The sequence below is a fragment of the Opisthocomus hoazin genome, chromosome 4, assembly GCF_030867145.1.
Source record: "Opisthocomus hoazin isolate bOpiHoa1 chromosome 4, bOpiHoa1.hap1, whole genome shotgun sequence".
Classification (NCBI taxonomy): Eukaryota; Metazoa; Chordata; class Aves; order Opisthocomiformes; family Opisthocomidae; genus Opisthocomus; species Opisthocomus hoazin.
The window spans coordinates 53,404,673-53,423,498 of NC_134417.1; the positions used below are offsets into that span (position 1 = coordinate 53,404,673).

Sequence of the window (18,826 nt, forward strand, 5' to 3'; positions counted from 1 at the left end):
CATGGAATTCACTGTTCAAGATTGAAGAGATTAGAGGTTTTTCTGCACAGCACTCCTTTCTGCCTTCTTATCAAAGCAATTTAGGACAACAGCCCCAGATAACATTTATATATAAAATTGAATAGGAAATGATAAGTGCTTCTTTCTGTATCCAACTCATTAAATAAAAATACAGAGGGAGGTAGGTCAGTGTGATCCATCTTTTATTTCTTGACAGCTTTCTGAGCCATGCTTGTGTGTAAACAGTTTCTTCATCTGGACACCCTTATTTACAGCTGAACTGCTGTGCTGAAGTACTTAATGAGAAAGATGTAAAGGAAAAAAACTGAAACAGAGCTCCTGATCCAAAAAACTTCTAAAAGCACAACAAAATCTTTAACGCAAATTGAGAAATGACCAATTGTCCTAAGAGAGTTTATTTTCTTTGGGAATTACATGTTCCATGGTGTTTTGGAACTGCAGTTTAAAAAGTGAAGATTAATTTTTTTTTATTTTTTAAATAAGTATTTTCTTATCATTAAGACTGAGCAACTAGAATGTTAAGCAAATTGAAGCAACAAAGAGTAGATGAACATCAAAAACCTGTACAATATTACATTCTGAAAGTACTCATGGAATATTTAACATATTGGGCACATCATGGAATATTTAAGCATTTCATATTTCACATAAATTGTATGTGAATCTTACTGTGCACTACCTTCTACCTACTAATGACACTGAAAATTCAATGCAAGCATAAATATTATAAAGCTTTGGAGATTCCTGACCACTGCACAGCATCAGAACTATTGTTTTTTTAGTGCTGAATTTGTGTTCCAGATGCACGGAGATGAGGTGGGCTTTAAGCATTTTCTACAGCAAGCATACACAAATCATTAATCATATTCTTTATTACTACAGAAAAAGATTCTGAAGTTGCCTCACTGTAAATTTATTCCATATAACCTGGAAAAGCATAATTTAAAATGGCCTTTCAAGCTACATACATATTTGCTCAGGAAAGCAGAACAGGAAACATAAATAATGTCTCTGACACTAGCAATGTCATTAAATAGTTACCTAAAATTAAAGCAGGAGTAACAGTAGATAATATTAAATTTGTTGACTCACTACATTCTGTGCTGAAACACAGCACACACGTCTAAGTTTTTTCATCAATCCCCCTGGTCAAAGGGAAGGCATTTGAAAGAGCCAGTCAAATCTGGCAAATCGTCAGATCATTACAGGACTGGTGGCACAACCACACATTCAGCTGCTGAGACCGTGGGACTAGCTTTGAGAAGCCTGATCTACTGAGGGTTGATAAGGTCCATCTGGTAGAGAAGAGGAAGAACATATTTGGTCATAGGCTTGCCAAGCTAGTGAAGAAGGCTTTAGACTAAAGTTGCTGGGGGAGAGGAACCTCAGTCCATCCAGCTCCTACTAGTTTTATGCCAGTGCGAGCAACAGATGCCCAGAGCCTGGAGAAGGATCACAGGTCAGCAGGAGAACACCTGAAGAGCAGCACAAAGGAATCTGAGCCACTCCAGACAGTGTATCAACTCCACCAGGGGCCCAACTTAAAGGTCTCTGCAATTGCGTGTACTATGGGATAAAGCCCTGGAGGGAAGAGGGGCCTAAGAAAATTGGCTAATATTCAAGGATCACCTCCTCCAAGCTCAGGGCTGGTGCATCCCAACAAAGAGGAAGTGAAGCAAAAATGCCAGGAGGCCTGCATGGACGAACAAGGAGCTCCTGGACAAACTCAAACACAGGATGGAAGCCTAGAAAGGGTAGAAGCAAGGACAGGTATCTTGGGAGGAATACAGAGAAACAGTCCAAGCAGCCAGGGATCAGGTTAGGAAAACTAAAGCCCTGATAGAATTAAATCTGGCCAGGGACATCAAGGACAACAAGAAAAGCTTGTATAGATAAGTCAGTGATAAAAGGAAGACTAGGGAAAATGCAGGCCCTCTCTGGAAGGATATGGGAGACCTGGTTACTTGGAATATGGAGAAGGGTGATTTTTTTTGCCTCAGTCTTCACCAGGAAGGGCTCCAGTCACACCACCCATCACAGATGGCAAAGGCAGGGACCGGGAAAATGAAGAACCGCCCCATGTAGGAGAAGATCGAGTTCGAGACCATCCGAGGAACCTGAAGGTGCACAAGTCTATGGGACCTAATGAGATACTTCCATGGATCCTGAGGGAACTAGCGGATGAAGTTGCTAAGCCACTATCCATCATATTTGAAAAGTCATGGCAGTCCTGAACCTCCTGGAAACTATGCTGGTGCACAGGGAAAACAAGGAGGTGGCTGGTGACATCCAATATGGCTTCACTAAGAGAAAATTGTGCCTGACAAATCTGGTGGCCTTCTAAGACAGGGCTACAGTGTTGGTGTGTAACGGAAGAGCAACAGATGTCATGCACCCAGATGCGTGCAAAGCATTTGGTACAATTGGAGAAACATGGATTTGACAGATGGATCACTCAGTGGATAAGGATTTGGCTGGAGGATGACACTCAAAGAATCTCTGTCAATAGCTCAATGCCCTAATGGAGACCAGTGACAAGTGGTGTTCCTCAGGGGTCGGTATTGGGACCAGTGCTGTTTAACATGTTTGCCGTCAACGTGGACAATGAGTTTGAGTGCACCCTCAGCAAGTTTGCAAATGACACGAAGCTGTGTTGTGAGGTTAACACACTGGAGGGACAGGATACCATCCAGAGGACCTTGACAATCTTGAGAGGCAGGCCCATGAGAACTTCAGGAAGATCAACAAGGCCAAGTTCAAGGTCCTGCACGTGGGTCAGGGCAATCCCAAGCACAAATACAAGCTGGGCAGAGAATGGATTGAGAGCAGCCCCGTGGAGAAGGACTTGGGGGTGTTGGTTGATGAGAAGATCAACATGACCCGGCGATGTGCTCTTGCAACCTAGAAGGCCAACTGTACGCTGGGCTGCATCAAAAGAAGCATGACCGGCAAGAAGAGGGAGGTGATTCTACCTCTCTGCTCTGCACTGGTGAGACCCCACTTGGACTACTGCATCCAGCTCTGAGGCGCTCAACACAAGAAGGACATGGGCATGTTGGAGCAAGTCCAGAGGAGGGGCATGAAGATGATGAGAGGGCTGAAACACTTCTCCTATGAGGAAAGGCTGAGAGAGTTGTTCAGCCTGGAGAAGAGAAGGCTCCAGGGAGACCTTAGAATAGCCTTCCAGTACCTGAAGGGGGCCTGTGAGAAAGCTGGAGAGGGACTTTATATTAGGGCATGTAGTGACAGGACACAGGATAATGGCTTTAAACTAAAAGTAGGTAGATTTAGATTAGAGATAAGACAGAAATTCTTTACTATGAGGGTGGTGAGGCACTGGAATGGGTTGCCCAGAAAACCTGTAGGTACCCCCTCCCTGGCAGTGTTCAAGGCCAGGCTGGAAAGGGCTTTGAGCAGCCTCGTCCAGTGCAAGGTGCCCCTGCCCATGGCAGGGGTGGCTGGAACTACATGATATTTGAAGTCCCTTCCAACCCAAACTATTCTATGATTCTATGATTCTAAAATACCATCTTTGTAGCTGATGTAGAGAGGAAGGAAAGAAGCCTGTGTATTCTTGTCTTCACTATGAAAAAAGCTGGGTTCTTATTTCAAGTTAGATAATTGAATTTCAGTTAAAATTAGACAGTAAAATGTAAGAGTTCAACCAAATTAAAGATCAACATAAAGTCTAGACTATCCTATTGACTTTAAGAAAGGCCATTTTCATGTATAAACTACAAGGAGCCTTTATTCTGCAGATTTTTGCCCTGTTCTAGTGTATGTATACCTGTTTAGTTAACAAACACCTGTGTTCCAGCCTTTTGCTCCTTCCCCACTTGTTGCTGTGCAAGTGAGCCTGTGAGATTAACAGAAGGAAAGTGTGTCAGTCCGCAAAGCAGCAAGTGATTTTGCTATTGTCAAACACAAAGTTGAAATGGACCTGACAGAGCTCAGTGTGGTGAACCCAAGATCTCCAATTTCAACAGGTCGAGAAGAAGCAATCATATCACCTACGCATCCCTCCCCCCTCCCCTCCCCTCCAAAGATATAAATAGAACATTTTTTTCAGTTATTTCAGCTCTAATTTCCACACCAAAGTCATGCAGAACCACTTCATATTAAGGAAAATTCAACAGCAAATCAGTGGCCAATCACCCTCGGAAAGACTGCTCTGCTTCATCTCCCTAGGCAAATCTCTTACCTCCCTATCGTCTCTCTTTCTCTTTTACATGCCTGCTGCTTTCACTCCACACCCACCAGCGCTGCTGCACTATTGTGTCTGAACATGGGCTTCTGCTCCTCACACACTCTGACCACATTTGCCTGTTGATGCAGTTCCTTTCTGCTTTTGCAGTGCTGCTCCTCCTTTTCCCTAGCCTGCAGACTGATCACCTTCCCCTACCAACCCCACAGAAGGTAAACAGAAGACCTGTTAGGCACTAAGTCCGTAAGATGCATACAGAGAAATAAACAGTGACTGACAAATCTCATAAAACCCTTTGGTACCATCAACCTCAAACTTCAGCCTTGACTTTGATTTATCTTCTAGTTGGATCCCTCGGCTAACTAGCTCAATCTACACAGTATCTCTCGTTATTTCCACTACTGATAAGATATGGGCACACATTCTTTTTTTAAAACAATAAATCCTTGTAAGAAATGTGATTTCTCTAAAACCCTTATGAAGTTACTGAAAGATTAGAGAAAATGAATTTGTACCAGATCAAAACCCAGTTCTTTCAGCTATGAAAATGTCTACATTAAAAGATGTTCATCTACATGCAGTTGCAGTTCCCAGTTTATTTAAATATTTTGCTCCAATTAAACTCTTACACAGTATCCACAGCAGTAAACATCAGAAGGCTGGGACCAACATTACCTTAATATCTTCCAAGTTTGCAGTTACCATGGCTACATGATTTTGTGATATTTTCTTTCAAAATTTCTGAAGATAATACCGTGATCTAACTGAAAGCTCTAACTTATTCCTTTCTTTATTTGAGTGAGCTGATGGCTTTTACTCACCCGTTGGTGACCTTTTTCCTTTTCACAAGCTTCCAGCGTGAAAATTTGTGCCCTAGCTATGCTCAGTCCCTATGAGTAGACAATTCATTTCATAGTTAGGCATAAATCATCTGGGAATCCTGAGCAAATCTGTAGGGTTTTGGAACCATTTGATGACTTCTCTTGAATTAAAGCTCTGTAGGACATACCACATCCTTCACGAGCCATCTCTTTCTAGGTATCTGCTATGCTCACAGTCACACATAGACACATCCACTCAGTGAATGGTAAGAAAATATCAATGTAAACTGGTGCTCAACAAAGGGAGAAAAAAGATTACATTAAAAAATGGAGATTCTACTTGGTGCATAATGCATGTTGCAATCCTAAGTCATATAAGAAGAGTGAAAATCACAAACTGAGATTTGTCAAACTATCCTATTAATCCTAAAGTTTTTTTTTCCCAGAATAATACTCCTTTTCCAATTTTGAACTCACAATACATATTTTGTATAATCTCAATATCTAATCCCTGTCAAAAAAAAAAAAGGAAAAAAAAGATAATCCAAAGGTAATAATTTATCTGCTAGCCAGATGAACCTCTTTACCCATAAACAGGATTATTTTACCTGAAGCAGTCAATTTTCTGGTGCTAATTTCTTTTTTCTCTTTTGGCTTGATTTTTTTTTAAATAAATCCTGCTGGGATTAGACATATGATCAAGATACAGCAGAATAACCATTTAGGACTAGTGAGATGATTCAGTAACTGCCCATGGCACACTTTCACATTGTGGCAAATGCTGGGTAATATAACTCAGTTTACCTCTCTTTTTACTGTGAACTAAGCGAAGTGGAAAAATCCTGTACTTTTAGTGCAAGTACTATACATACGAGCAGTAACCAGGGGATTGGGTGATGCATGATTTCTTATTGCACTACAGTAATTCAATCCTGTGCTTAAGACATAGATGATTTAGGTATACTAACCCGATTGATTTTCAGAGCAGCTTCCTATACCACCTCCCTCTCCTAGGTGTTACAACTGGCTCTTCTCCTATTTCGTTTCTTTTTTTCATCATTCTTTGTGTGATTGTACATTGATTGTCTTCAACTAGCAATACTTTCCCCAAAATCCAAGCTTTTTGACCTATCTGATTATTTGAGCTGATGTTATTCATTTACATATGAATAATGTTATTAGAATCTGGCCAGAGACCTTTTAGGAATTATTTCAGGTAATATTAGTGTTACATTGCTTGAAGAACAATTTATATGTCTCTATATAAAGTCCTAATTTTTTCTATTCTACTGCTGCTGTAAACCTAGATGTTCCTAATAAATCTCCTGGGCACAATTTCTTCAAACGGAAGTGTGATTTTTCAACTCAGCATATCCACTCAAAAGGTCTATTACCACAATTAGTTTGTTGATTTCTTTTAGGTGCTGACATGAGAAGATGAGGGAGATGATATTGGTTTAAAACAGGAAAGGAAAGCAAGGCTTATTTTACACCTATTTCTTAGGAATCTGGGCTACTGTGAAGTCAAATAAAGTTTACAGAAAAAAAACCCAAGGGATTAAGTAATGAAAACCTTAAAAGTAGGCTTTTAATATGATAAATAGGTAATGAATTATAAGACATATAGTATATAAATAATAATATATAACAAAATAATGTGTTTCTAACAGCCTGAAGCAGCTGCTGAAGGAAAAGCAATATTGTTTTAAGAAAGATATAACAAATGCTGAACAGATAGTAAGTAACCATCAATATAAACTACAGATCATTTGACATGAAAATCTAGACCTGTTTGGGAAAGAGAAAGAAACCACCGGTAGGCAGGATTAAGGAAAATTACGGTTTTAGATATATTAGGAAAGAAACACTAATCTGCAACTTCAGTTCGTTTGTGCTAGAGGCATCTCATTTTGAGATAAACTATTAATAATCTTGTAGAAAAAAAGATGTGTTCAATGACTACTCCTTATCTAATCTTGGAAAGGAGCAGCTGAGTAAGGATGTATCATATCAGATGATAAATTACTATCCAGCGTATCCTAACTGAGAATTATCAGGTAGTGATGTTTTAAACCAGTAGTACTAAAAGCTCAACAAGATGTCACTTTTGCAGGTGGATGAAAGAAAACATAAAAAAGAAATGTCATTTCTAAGCCATAGATGAGGGGAGCTGTGGATTCTGCTTTCTCTGAGGTCTTTGAACAAGAGCTGATGCCCTTCAGGGAAACATGCTTTAGCCAAACATACTATATTGGAATTAATATTAGTACTTGGATTAAATATACATTTAAAATGGAAAATCTGTCTATCAAGTATACCTCTCCTTCCTATTTTTCCTTGGTTACTACCCCCCAGTCACATTTTCTCCTGGCCATTAGCACCCCAGAATACTGTGGAAACAACCCCATTTTGTTTGTGCAGGCAGTCACAGAGGTTTGGAATCTCACTTCAGAGACTCCTGCATTCAAAGAAGCACTTTTTTAGGTGTCTTGTGGCTTTAGTTGGGTGACTAGCATTCAGATGAATAATGGAAACATAGTTTAAAGATACAGCTCCTTAAAATCCTCGGCACAAGGATTCATGTAATATAACAGACCTCTGAAAAAAAGCTTCAGCTAATGTGGAATGAATATAATTCATAGGCTTTGTTCTGTAATGCCACCACCGAATACACTAAGCTGTTTTACCAGTCAAATTTCTCCAATGAGAAGAGTTTATATATGATCGACAGCACGATGCCTGTCTCTGTGCAGTGTATGAGGAGTGGCATGGTGCCTCTTCTAAGGCAGCTCTCTGGCGTATGTTCTCAGCCTTGCTCCATTACAGTTTGGCAAATCGGCATTTTTAGTGACTGTAATGGAGCAAAATCTATTCTCAGGTATGACAGATCACAGCAGACCTCATTCCCAAAATCCATGTCTAACTGACAGACTGATTTGCTCTTCCTTACTATTTGTTCTTACAGTGGAAGGTAAGGTTATATTGAAGTCATACCCAAGTGGAAATACTGTTTTACTTGGGTAAATTATCCATCAGTATAAAACCCTGAAATCTGAAGACATTATCGATCCGAATAGCTATTGCGGTAACAAGAAGCACTCCCTCCAGGAGTACAGTATGGTCAGTGTTAATGCACTAGCATGGTATGCTCTACCAAACACCATACTTACGCCGCTGTACCCTCTACTGTGGCCATGCTGGGACACACAGAATAACCAGCACACCAGTGTTTGAACAGGGGTTTTAATTGCAGCTGTGCTGAGAGCCAATTCAAATCCCAATATCATGAAACTGAACAAAGGACCACAAACTTAAAAAACAAAAAGTTACATTCTTTTGCCTGCTTCCTTGATTTTCAGCCTTTTGGATTCACCTTTTCAAGTTGCGTGCCTTAACTATGAGAGTGTTAAACAGAGATTAGCTAATCTCAGTTCTACAGTAGCTGATACACCAGAAAAGCATCACGTATCGTGACCTTTACAATAACATACTAAACACTGGAAAGACTTTCTTTTTTATAAACTATGCTCTACCTTTTAAAAACAGACTCTAGCCATGAACATATGGAGTAACTAAAGTATATTGTATTGACTTTTTTTAGAAAGGAAGATACAGACTTTGAAGTCTTGAAAGAAAAGCAAAGAACTGAAAATACTTCTGAGAAATGAACTGCCAGCTCTGCTTTTAAAAGAAGCCAGTATTTGTGACTGCAAACGTGTGAAAGCTTCCTTATGGGTAATTTTCTTAATAGAACCTGCAAAAATATGGCAGAAAGAAGCAATTCCAGAATGAAGAAACGTCAATCCTGACTTAACTTTTCACTCAATTAAATGTGTATGAAGCAAATGTAGTTAGGTATTTCAAGAACACAGTGCACTTTATGCAAGTGCTGGAGATAACAATGAAAAGATCAAACAAGTAAAACATTCAGTGGGCAACAGGGCAACTAGTTCGTTCACTTAAAATTTTTTGACCAATTCCAAGCGGGAAACGCGAAATATTTTTCTCAGAAATTACTTCATGCAGCTTGACAACAATTCATGTATGTAGGGCGTTATCCATAAATCACAAAAATATATGAAAAAGACCACATGCACAAAATATAAGGTAAACTGTTCAGCATCTAGAGATTTCCTTGGAAATGATCTAGAAAGGTTAATTAGAAGACTTTAATCTTAGTGAAAGATACAGTCCTGTTTTACCGTTGTGTTATAGGATAGTGAACGTAAATACAAACATCATCTGGTTATAGTGATAATGCAAGTTAGTCATACTCTGTGTAGCAGGGTAGTTTTAATTTTGTATACCTTTTGAAAGGAAACATAGCAGAGTTGAAATTACTTACAAAACTTACTACAGCATTTCCCAGTGTGTACATTGACTATACGTGAAATAAGTTATTTGTCACACTGCTGGGGTTTTTTTTCTTTCTTTTTTTTTGTGGTAGCACCACAGTTTAGACAAAAGAAAAGATAAAGAGTCATTTCTTAAATGATCTTAGCACTCTTAAGTGCTCATAAGCCTGTCACTCTGACATTACAGGTCTCATTGTGAAACAGGGAGTAGGAAAGAAAAATAGTGTCTGAAGAGATTCATTTAGGACAGCTGAGAAGTGGAACAGTGATTATATTTGCCAGAAGCACAGATGCAGAATATCTTGACCCAGCTATAACCTGCCTACAGAGCTCTCCCCAGAATAGTAAGGAATTACTTATGCTAAATGCAGTGTGTTTCAGCCTATACTCTTGAGGTTCCCATCATCTTACACGTGCTTTTAAAAGGCCTTTATCCTGCATAATCCACTTGCTTAGTTTTAGATAATTCTTCACAAAATCAGATTTCAGAATGCAGCCTCTTCAGTACTTCTTTAAGTACTTTCTTGAATTTTATCTTTAACTGTGATGTTACCTGGCACAATATATAAGGAACCCTTCTTGTAACCAGTTCACCAGTAGTTTAAGCCAATATGTCATTCATTCTGCCTCAGGAAAATATGGAATACTCAGATGAGCAGTTTTGTTGTTTTGACTGTAAGGTATCTCCCAACTTCAGGAGTAGTAAGCTACATTTTGGGCAAGTGATTTCTTAAAGCTTTAGTTAGATCTACAAGCATACATTTATTCTTTCTGTGAGAAACTGGCTAACAATGAGTGATTTATGCTTGTCTCCTTTTAAGTCCAGGTACTTGTTTTTGTGCATGGAAACAGCATCTTGTGTGCAGACTAACATCTGTCCTCCTTACAAGGATATACAAGGAAAGCTATTGGAAAAAGTTCTAACAATATAGTGGTCTTGCCAACTTCAGTTTGATGCTTTGAGTGAGGATCTTTAGGAAATTTATTGCTGCTTTTCAACATAAATATTTTGTATTGTTTATTCCCATTACTAGGTCCATTCCATTCATAGTCCATGAACAATTTATTATGGCCTTCCCTCCTTATATTAGGTGTATCAACAATGCCACTCAATCCAGCTTCACCACTCCCTTGGTGTCCACCTGAATTCTAGCATATTGGGGTCTGAAAGCATACGTCTTAAAATACGGTTCAAAACACTGCCATTTCCTTTCAAAATGCACAAGTCCTCTTTAGATGTGAGGTCTTCTAAGCACAGATGTTTTACATGACCTTCTGTGCACTTGAAAAGATGTGAAATAATAATCATTATAACAAGAAAAAAGAACATAAAAGAAAAAAGAAAAACACCTTCTAAGTTGAAGCAACCTAATAAAATCTGTAGCATTTAATATTGTCTCATCTGATTCCAACAAAATTTGTTTAACGCGTTATTTTCAATACAATAGTATGTACACTTCAATGACTGTGTACGTCACAAACGATGATATGAATTTCTACTTGGTTTATACCGTATTTTTAAATCTGTACATATTAAAGACCTGAGACTCAAGGGCTTCATATGATTTAAGGCAGTTTTGGAAAGAGTTTGAGTCATTTGCTTTTGTGATAGACACTAATAGGCCAACAAGTCTCTTTACAGTACAGCGCAACACAAATCACAGCTTTAGGGCTTCTGGGCATACTTCTTTTAAAAACTTAAGTTGCTGATAAAACACTTTGTTAAATAGTATTGAAAGAGAGGGAAATACACATACAAATAGAAGCAATCTTAGTAACTGTGATTAATTTTCTCTCTTGAATGTGCAAGCCATAGATAAAGTCTTCAGACAAACATGTTTTTGGGGAGAGTGGGGAAGGCATGGGTGTGTTGGTTTTTTTTTTTCCACAGGTAGGTAAAGCAGTACATTCTGGAAAAATCACTTTAAATTACAGTTGCCAGTACTTTTATAAATGGTATAATTTTGCTTCTATAATTAGTATCCAGGGTTCTCTATCTTCCACTAGAAACTGGAAGATCCACAAATACAAATCTAAAATTAAAAGTTTAAGGTCACTTCTTTTTATAGCTCTTCTCTCTGTAGTTGTTCCTGGCCATCTTAGGAGACAAAATACTCAGACCCCTTTGATCTTAAGCAGCAAATAATGTATTGCCATTACCCTGAAAGCCTATACATACTATTTCTGAATCATCGAATTGATCTCACCTCCTGTTGAAGACATCCTATTCAAATAATCCTGTGAGCGAATCTGAGCATTTAGCAATAAAGTGTGGATAACTTTTCTGGCAATGTTACTTTCTTCAATTAAGGCATTCAATAGTGTTTTAAAAATGTAAAAAAAAAAAAAACAAACAAAGACAATATTTGAAAATTAGAATGAAACAGTTACAGAAAGAAAAGCATGACACTGGATAGTCACGGAAGAGTAAAAGTTATGCAATTAGGAGGTTATTACTAATAAAATGGAATGAACTGGGCTTCCAGCTTTTTCCTCCAAAAGAGAGAAAGCTTTACAAGTATTATTAAAAAGTAACCAAGATTGATTACACTTCTTAGAAACATTGAAACTTGAGCCTACCAGATATACTTATCTAGAAATTAAGGACCCAGCTACTGCCTATGCAAATTAAGGGCATAAACTATGATGTAAATAGTGCAATAAAGCAAGTAATCTCACTCACCACAAGAAATGTTTTCTAAGATATTTTTTTATGTGTTTGCTGATATACACTAATGTTAATGTTTTCTTTCCACCTCTTTATGATTTTAAGACACATACAGCAGTCAAAAAATTCTAAAACTAAACTATTTTTAAATGATCATTTGATAGAGGAAGGAAAATATTTACTTACAGGAGAAAGAGAAAGTTTGCACACATTACAGAAGAAAAGACATCTGCAAGTACACTCAAACATCACATCACACAAGTTCTCAAAGCACTAGCATGTACAAGAAACATCAAGTGAAAAATAATTTTAACTTAATTAGAGAAGCCTTGATTATGTTCCGTCTCCAACCTCTTCCCCAAAGACATCACAAATGATTATTGTTTATCTTCTGTTTATGGTTTAGAAAACTTTAATTGCTAAAGCAGTTAAACCTCTAGCTAGATGTGCTCTTTTCTCATAAGTAATTTAACTCAGATCAACACTCCTACTTATAAGCACCCCAGGTCAGGAGAACACTTCCATGTGTATTTTTATCTTGTTCAAGCATATGCTGAACCACAAATTGGATAAGCCTAAAAGATCGGTTTTAGCCGCTAGATTTATTTAAACTCTATTGTTTCCCTTGAACCGATGAGCAGACATTTCTCCCTTTTATGGTGATGTCTCCACTCTCTTTGATAACACAGATAAAAATGAAGACCTTGTTCAGTCTAAATAAGAGTTTAAGCAAGTTACGTGGGTAAAAGGAAAATTATTCCATGTTCTGAGAAATCTGAATAAAATCAAAGTAGATAGACGATTTTTCTCCAGTCCATGATTACAGAGTTGTAATACCTCAATCCATGATTACAGAGCAGTAATATAGCTGAAGGCTCCATCGTGGACAGATCTGCCTACTGACTTTGTGAGGCAGCAGCAGCATAAAAAGAATTTTACTCAACGTTTCTCATTGACTTTTCTCAAAGCACATAGATCATCTGTCAAAGATATACTTGTCAGAGCCACAGTGCAACAATACCCTGAAACTTGTGCTTAAATTTCTGTATGCTGTCAATCTTACACATATTCTGAGACACATTCATTCAATATTTTAATGGGCAATGGACCATTGAGAGGTGACTGTAAACAGATTACTTTTAAATTCACTGCAGAGATGCAGCATGAGAAGGTCCTGAAAATACTCCATAAATCTTTGCCCAGAGCCACTAATTTAAAAACAGTTAATAACTCCAGAAATAATTATTTTGGGGAAAATGAAGCCACTATCGAAACTGTGGGGGAGGAATATTGGTATGCTACAGTACAGTGTTTGTAGTTACCAGTAACATAACTATGCAAAGAAGTCTTTTCTAGTACTTTACACAATTCTCTTTGAAGTTATTTACTTACAACCACAGTTTTATTTCCTGGATGATAAACCTTAAAAGTCTAACCAGAAAACAGGAAGCAAAACTTACAGAAAATCTTCTCTCATTTATTTTTTTTTCCCAACTACTCTACTCATCATAGAGATACCATTGCTTTTGATTTACTGATATAGGATGTCTATTTTACCAGCAAATAATATAAATAGAGAAGTAGCACTGAGCAGTACCCCATCTGTCTTGCTTCAAGTGAATACTACAGCACATAAATCAGTTAGATACAGATTATACTCTCCTGTGCTCAGGTTCTAATAAACACATTCATAACACAAAACAGTTATCTAGACCAGTGTGGGGTGTAGGATACAACTGTTATCAAAATGTCTTAACCTACAGTTCCTGTTTTTATAAAGATGTTCAGCTAGATAAGTGGAATTATTTACTTTTCTATTCCTTAAAATGGAACGTGTAGTCATTAATGACAGTCTAGAGTCTTAGACTTGCTCTTTTTACACAAGACAAAAGACGATCTTCCATGATCTGCATTGCAGAACATAGGTTTCTTAGTGCAGTACTTGAATATTATTCAGTGTAAATTGTTTGCATTAGCATGAAAGAGTCCACTAAGATCTAACAGTGAACATAAAAGGCGAAAAACAGACCTTAAATCTAATGTCAAATAAATGTCCAAAGAAGGAAAAGCAAATATATTTTTCCATCATGACATCTGATTCTTCCACCAGCCGCATCATAATCACAGAAGCATAGGTTGGAAAAATCCTCTAATATTATCAAGTCCAACTGTCAACCCAGCATCACCATGCCTGCTAAACCTTATCCCGAAGTGCCACATCCACACATTTTTTAAACACCTCCAGGGATGATGACTCCACCAGCTCCCTGGACAGCCTGTTCCTATGCTTGACCACTCTTTCAGTAAAGAAATTTTTCCTTATATGCAATTTAAACCTCCCCTAACACAACTTGAGGCCATTGCCTCTTGTCCTATCCCTAGTTAATTGGGAGAAGACACCAACACTCGGCTCACTACAACTTCCTTTCAGGTCGTTGTAGACAGCAATAAGGTCCCCCCTCAGCGTCCTCTTTTCCAGACTAAACAGCCCCAGTTCCCTCAGCCGCTCCTCATAAGACTTGTTCTCTAGACCCTTCAACAGCCTCGTTGCTCTTCTCTGGACATGCTCCAGCAACTCAATGTCCTTCTTGTAGGGAGGGGCACAGTACTCGAGGTGCGGCCTCACCAGTGCCGAGCACAGGGGCACGATCACCTCCCTACTCCTGCTGGCCACACTATTCCTGATACAAGCCAAGATGCTGTAGGCCTTCTTGGCCACCTGTACACACTGCTGGCTCATGTTAAGCTGGCTGTCAACCAGCACCTCAAGATCCTTTTCCGCCGGGCAGCTCTCCAGTCACTCTTCCCCAAGCCTGTAGCGTTGCATGGGGTTGTTGTGACCGAAGTGCAGGACCCGGCACTTGGCTTTGTTGAAACTCATACAAATGGGCTTGGCCCATTGATCCAGCCTGTCCAGATCCCTCTGCAGAGCCTTTCTGCCCTCAAGCAGATCGAAACTCTCACCCAGCTTGGTGTCATCTGCAAACTTACCAAGGGAGCACTCAATCCCCTCATCCAGATCATTAATAAAGATGTTAAACAAGACTGGACCCAAAACTGAGCCCTGGGGAACACCACCTGTGACTGGATTTAACTCCATTCACCACCACTCTCTGCGCTTGGCCATCCACCCAGTTTTTTATCTTGCGAAGAGTGCACCCATTCAAACCATGGTCAGCTAGTTTCTCCAGGAGGATGCTGTGGGGAACAGTGTCAAAGGTCCTGCTAAAGTCCAGGTAGATGATATCCACATCCTTTCCTTTGTCCACTAGATGGGTCACCTGGTCATAGAAGGAGATCAGGTTGGTCAAGCAGGACCTGCCTTTCATGAACCCATGATGGCTGGGCCAGATCACCTGGTTGTCCTGCACCTGAACAGTGAGCGCACTCAGGATGAGCCACTCCATAATATTTCCTGGCACCAAGGTCATGCTGACAGGCCTGTAGTTCCCAGAATCCTCCTTCTGGCCTTTCTTGTAGACGAGCGTTACATTGGTAACCTAGGTGTTACACTGCCTATCACCTACTAACCTTACTGTCTACAGGTAAGCTGTCAGAGAAATGAAATAAACTGTCTGTTAAACCGAAGACTTTCTGAGTTTCAGTCTTCTCTAGTTCTCCTAGAGATGATCATAACACTGCTTTTAATATAAGAGTTAAGCTACACTTTTTCCTGAAAAACTAGAGAAAATTAAAGTAGAAAATAAGTTTCAAATGTGAGGATGATTATATTCTTCTATTTTATTCTACTCTTAGAACTCATCCTAAGCCTTTTAATATTCAAGAAAGACATACTCAACTTTGCTTGTTTCTCTAAACCAGTAGCTTCTCCACCTGCATGTTGTCAACAGATCTGAGCTATAGTCTGTCAGTGTGACAGCACTGAGTGGTGATGTAACAATAAAAATTTGGGGAAAAATCTGTGTGACCCTAGTCAGGGATTCGTTTCTATATTCACAAAGAAATGGATAAGATCATACAAAAAAAGAAATTCCTTTGCTACAAGGCCTCTATAAGACATGTCCTTGTCTTCTTTTTAATTATTTAAAGGTATATGGATTAAATGGATCATTGAAATAACAAGTTTAGAGAACAGACCAGATGACAAAATGCAACCTTTTAAACTCTGTCCCAGCTGTCAGTATAGCATATAGATATTTTACATTTTCATTACTGCAGTAGGTGTTGTAATCTTATGTCATTACTTTTTAAAATCTAGTGATTTTCAACTCATGATCCATGGTTCTTCTAAGTGTCTGTGAAAGGTAAATAAAAAAAATAAGTACATTGTGAACAGCACTACAGTAGATCCAAGGCACACCCCTATACTGGGAAAGTTTTAGGCATCCACAGGATAAAACAATGATTTTCATCCTTTCTTAAGGTAACAGGTACATTCTGAGTAACAGCAGGACTACCTGAATCAACTGAAAGTGAAAAAAAATACAAAAACTTGTTGATTCAAAGTTCAGATAAAATCTCCAATTATACAGCTAAAATTGATTTTCTTTAAAATCATGAAAACGATAATTATTTTCTCTTCTACATTATACATTCTGTGAAAACATTAAATGTCAAAATAGAGATCCCAAACAAACCCCAAATATATCTTACCAATGATAAAAAGAATTTCCACTGCAATGTCACTGACAGTTGTGCTTCGAGTTGTAGACAGCTCATCATGGCCAATAAAGCAAACATTGTAAGGTACAGTCACAGCAACATAAAACGTTGCCAGTAAAATAAGCCAGTCCCAGCCAGCTTTAAAAGTGCTAAAATGCAACAGTATGAATTTGGATTTTTTTGCATCTGAAACTTTATATTCTGGAAATGCTGGTTTATCTACAAAAACATTCTGAAAAAGAGAGAGAAGAATGAAATGAGACAAAACAATAATTTGATCATACAGACACGTTTCTTCCAATGCAGCCATTTGTTTTTTTAAAAAGCATAAAGAAATATGACATATTCATATGCAGGGAAGGACCAATGCTGATTTTATTCTAATGTGGTCCTCACACTTATTTAGACAGATGGCTCTGTTGACGGAATAACCTTTGTGAATGTTGGGGCAGGAAAAGGATTAATCAGGAACAGATTAAATAGAATGAGGAGGGGACTGAGTCTGACAAACTATTTCTTAATCTGTGAATTCTGACAGAAGAGCAATGCTTTTCTGCTGGATAGATAGGGTAAAGTTTTGTATACATGAGGACATAGTACTGCATATAAGAATAAACATATAGAAAGGAATAGATGGTGCTGAAGACAAGACATCTTTCCTATACATATTTTAGAAATGTGAGCATGTTGTTTCAGACATGACCCGGTGGACTGAACAGCTATAAGTAGTTGGAGCACCTCTCCTGGTTCAGTTTCATCTGAGGGAATTCAGTTCATGTGCCCGAGACTGCTACAAACCAAAGCACAATTAATAGGAATAACTTCCTGATTCTCTTTAAAGTTGCACTCCTGACCTAAACCAAAGCACTAATGTAGACCCACCATAAAACATCTCCAGAACAGACTACCTTCACCAGTAGACTATGCCTAACTTTGTCATGTGTCTTGAGTGTTTCTCATCTAACCAGCAGAGGCCTTTGCAACAAAGACTTCAGTCTCACGCACCAGTTTCATAAATTCTTAGCTTTCATCCTTCAGAGTTTTAATAAAAACACGTACCCTCCTGAAAAGCAGCATGTGCTACATGAGTTGTCTTGTGTTATTTACTAACAAAATTCTTGTTCAGTGTCATTGTGCCCCTAGTTAATTCTGTTCCGGTAATGAAGAGCCTCACAAAACAATATTGTGTGTTCAGCAAGCTAAGATTACTTCTGACCTTGAAGTTATTCACTCTTAATATAAAAAGACAACAAGACAACAACTGCATGACTGTAGACTTAATTACATTTGCCTTGCCTGTCACAGACTTTCTCTCTGTGTATTCCTTTTGAAGTACTGATGACCTTGCTTTCTCCATTTCTGGTTCTCATTCATAAATTTTAGGGGCTGAATTTTCACTGATGTTAGTGTCAGCCCATTTTTTATCACACAGAAGAAATTGCTTTTCTTATAACTTCCAATTCTTAGCTCTAAAAATCTATGCACTAAAGGTAGCAATATAGTCTGATGACAAATGTTTTAAACCAGTATAGTACCATCTGCACTAGGATTTTGACAGTACAGGAAAGTCACTGAAAGCTATTTAAAAGTCATGTTCCTAAAAAATATTACTGTGCTATGTAAATATCACTGGAAGATCTGGTCATATTTTGCAGATATCATTTTTTAAAAAATTTGTACACTTTTTCAAGATTTAGCATATTTTGATATTTTTAGCTTTTTAACATTTTTCTTTTCAGCATTTAATGTTTTTTAACATTTAACATTTACATTCAATGGAAGTGACTTTATGTCCTTTGAGGTATATACCAGCTGTACATTTTCATGTCTTTAATCTGTACCAAGTTTTTTCTGACTTAAATTTCTAATGTAATAATGTCTAGGAGGATGTATCTGCACTGTTGCTTAATTTTAGTAAGCAATAAAAGGAACACGCCCATTGGAAGATCATCTTTTCAGGACATTCATGATCTTTGTCCTTTGGCTACTTTTTCCACTGTCTGTCTTCCATCCTCCTTCTCACCGTAAAAGAAAAAAAATACAGACCATTTTCTTGTTGTGGCTCTGTCAAAGATTCTAGCTTTTATATGTTAATGATATATAAACAAGAAACTAAATAGTGTTTTGAGACTTT

The 18,826-nt window shown here is 38.2% G+C and overlaps 1 protein-coding gene across 1 annotated transcript in view; it reads right to left on the reverse strand.

Annotated features, from left to right (window-relative positions):
- KCNH8 (potassium voltage-gated channel subfamily H member 8) overlaps positions 1-18,826 on the reverse strand; it is a 196,507-nt gene that overhangs the window by 83,014 nt on the left and 94,667 nt on the right. Inside the window, exon 5 of the mRNA XM_009938801.2 lies at positions 16,684-16,924. Within this exon, the coding sequence (XP_009937103.1) occupies positions 16,684-16,924 (241 nt within the window). The remainder of the gene's footprint in view (positions 1-16,683; positions 16,925-18,826) is intronic.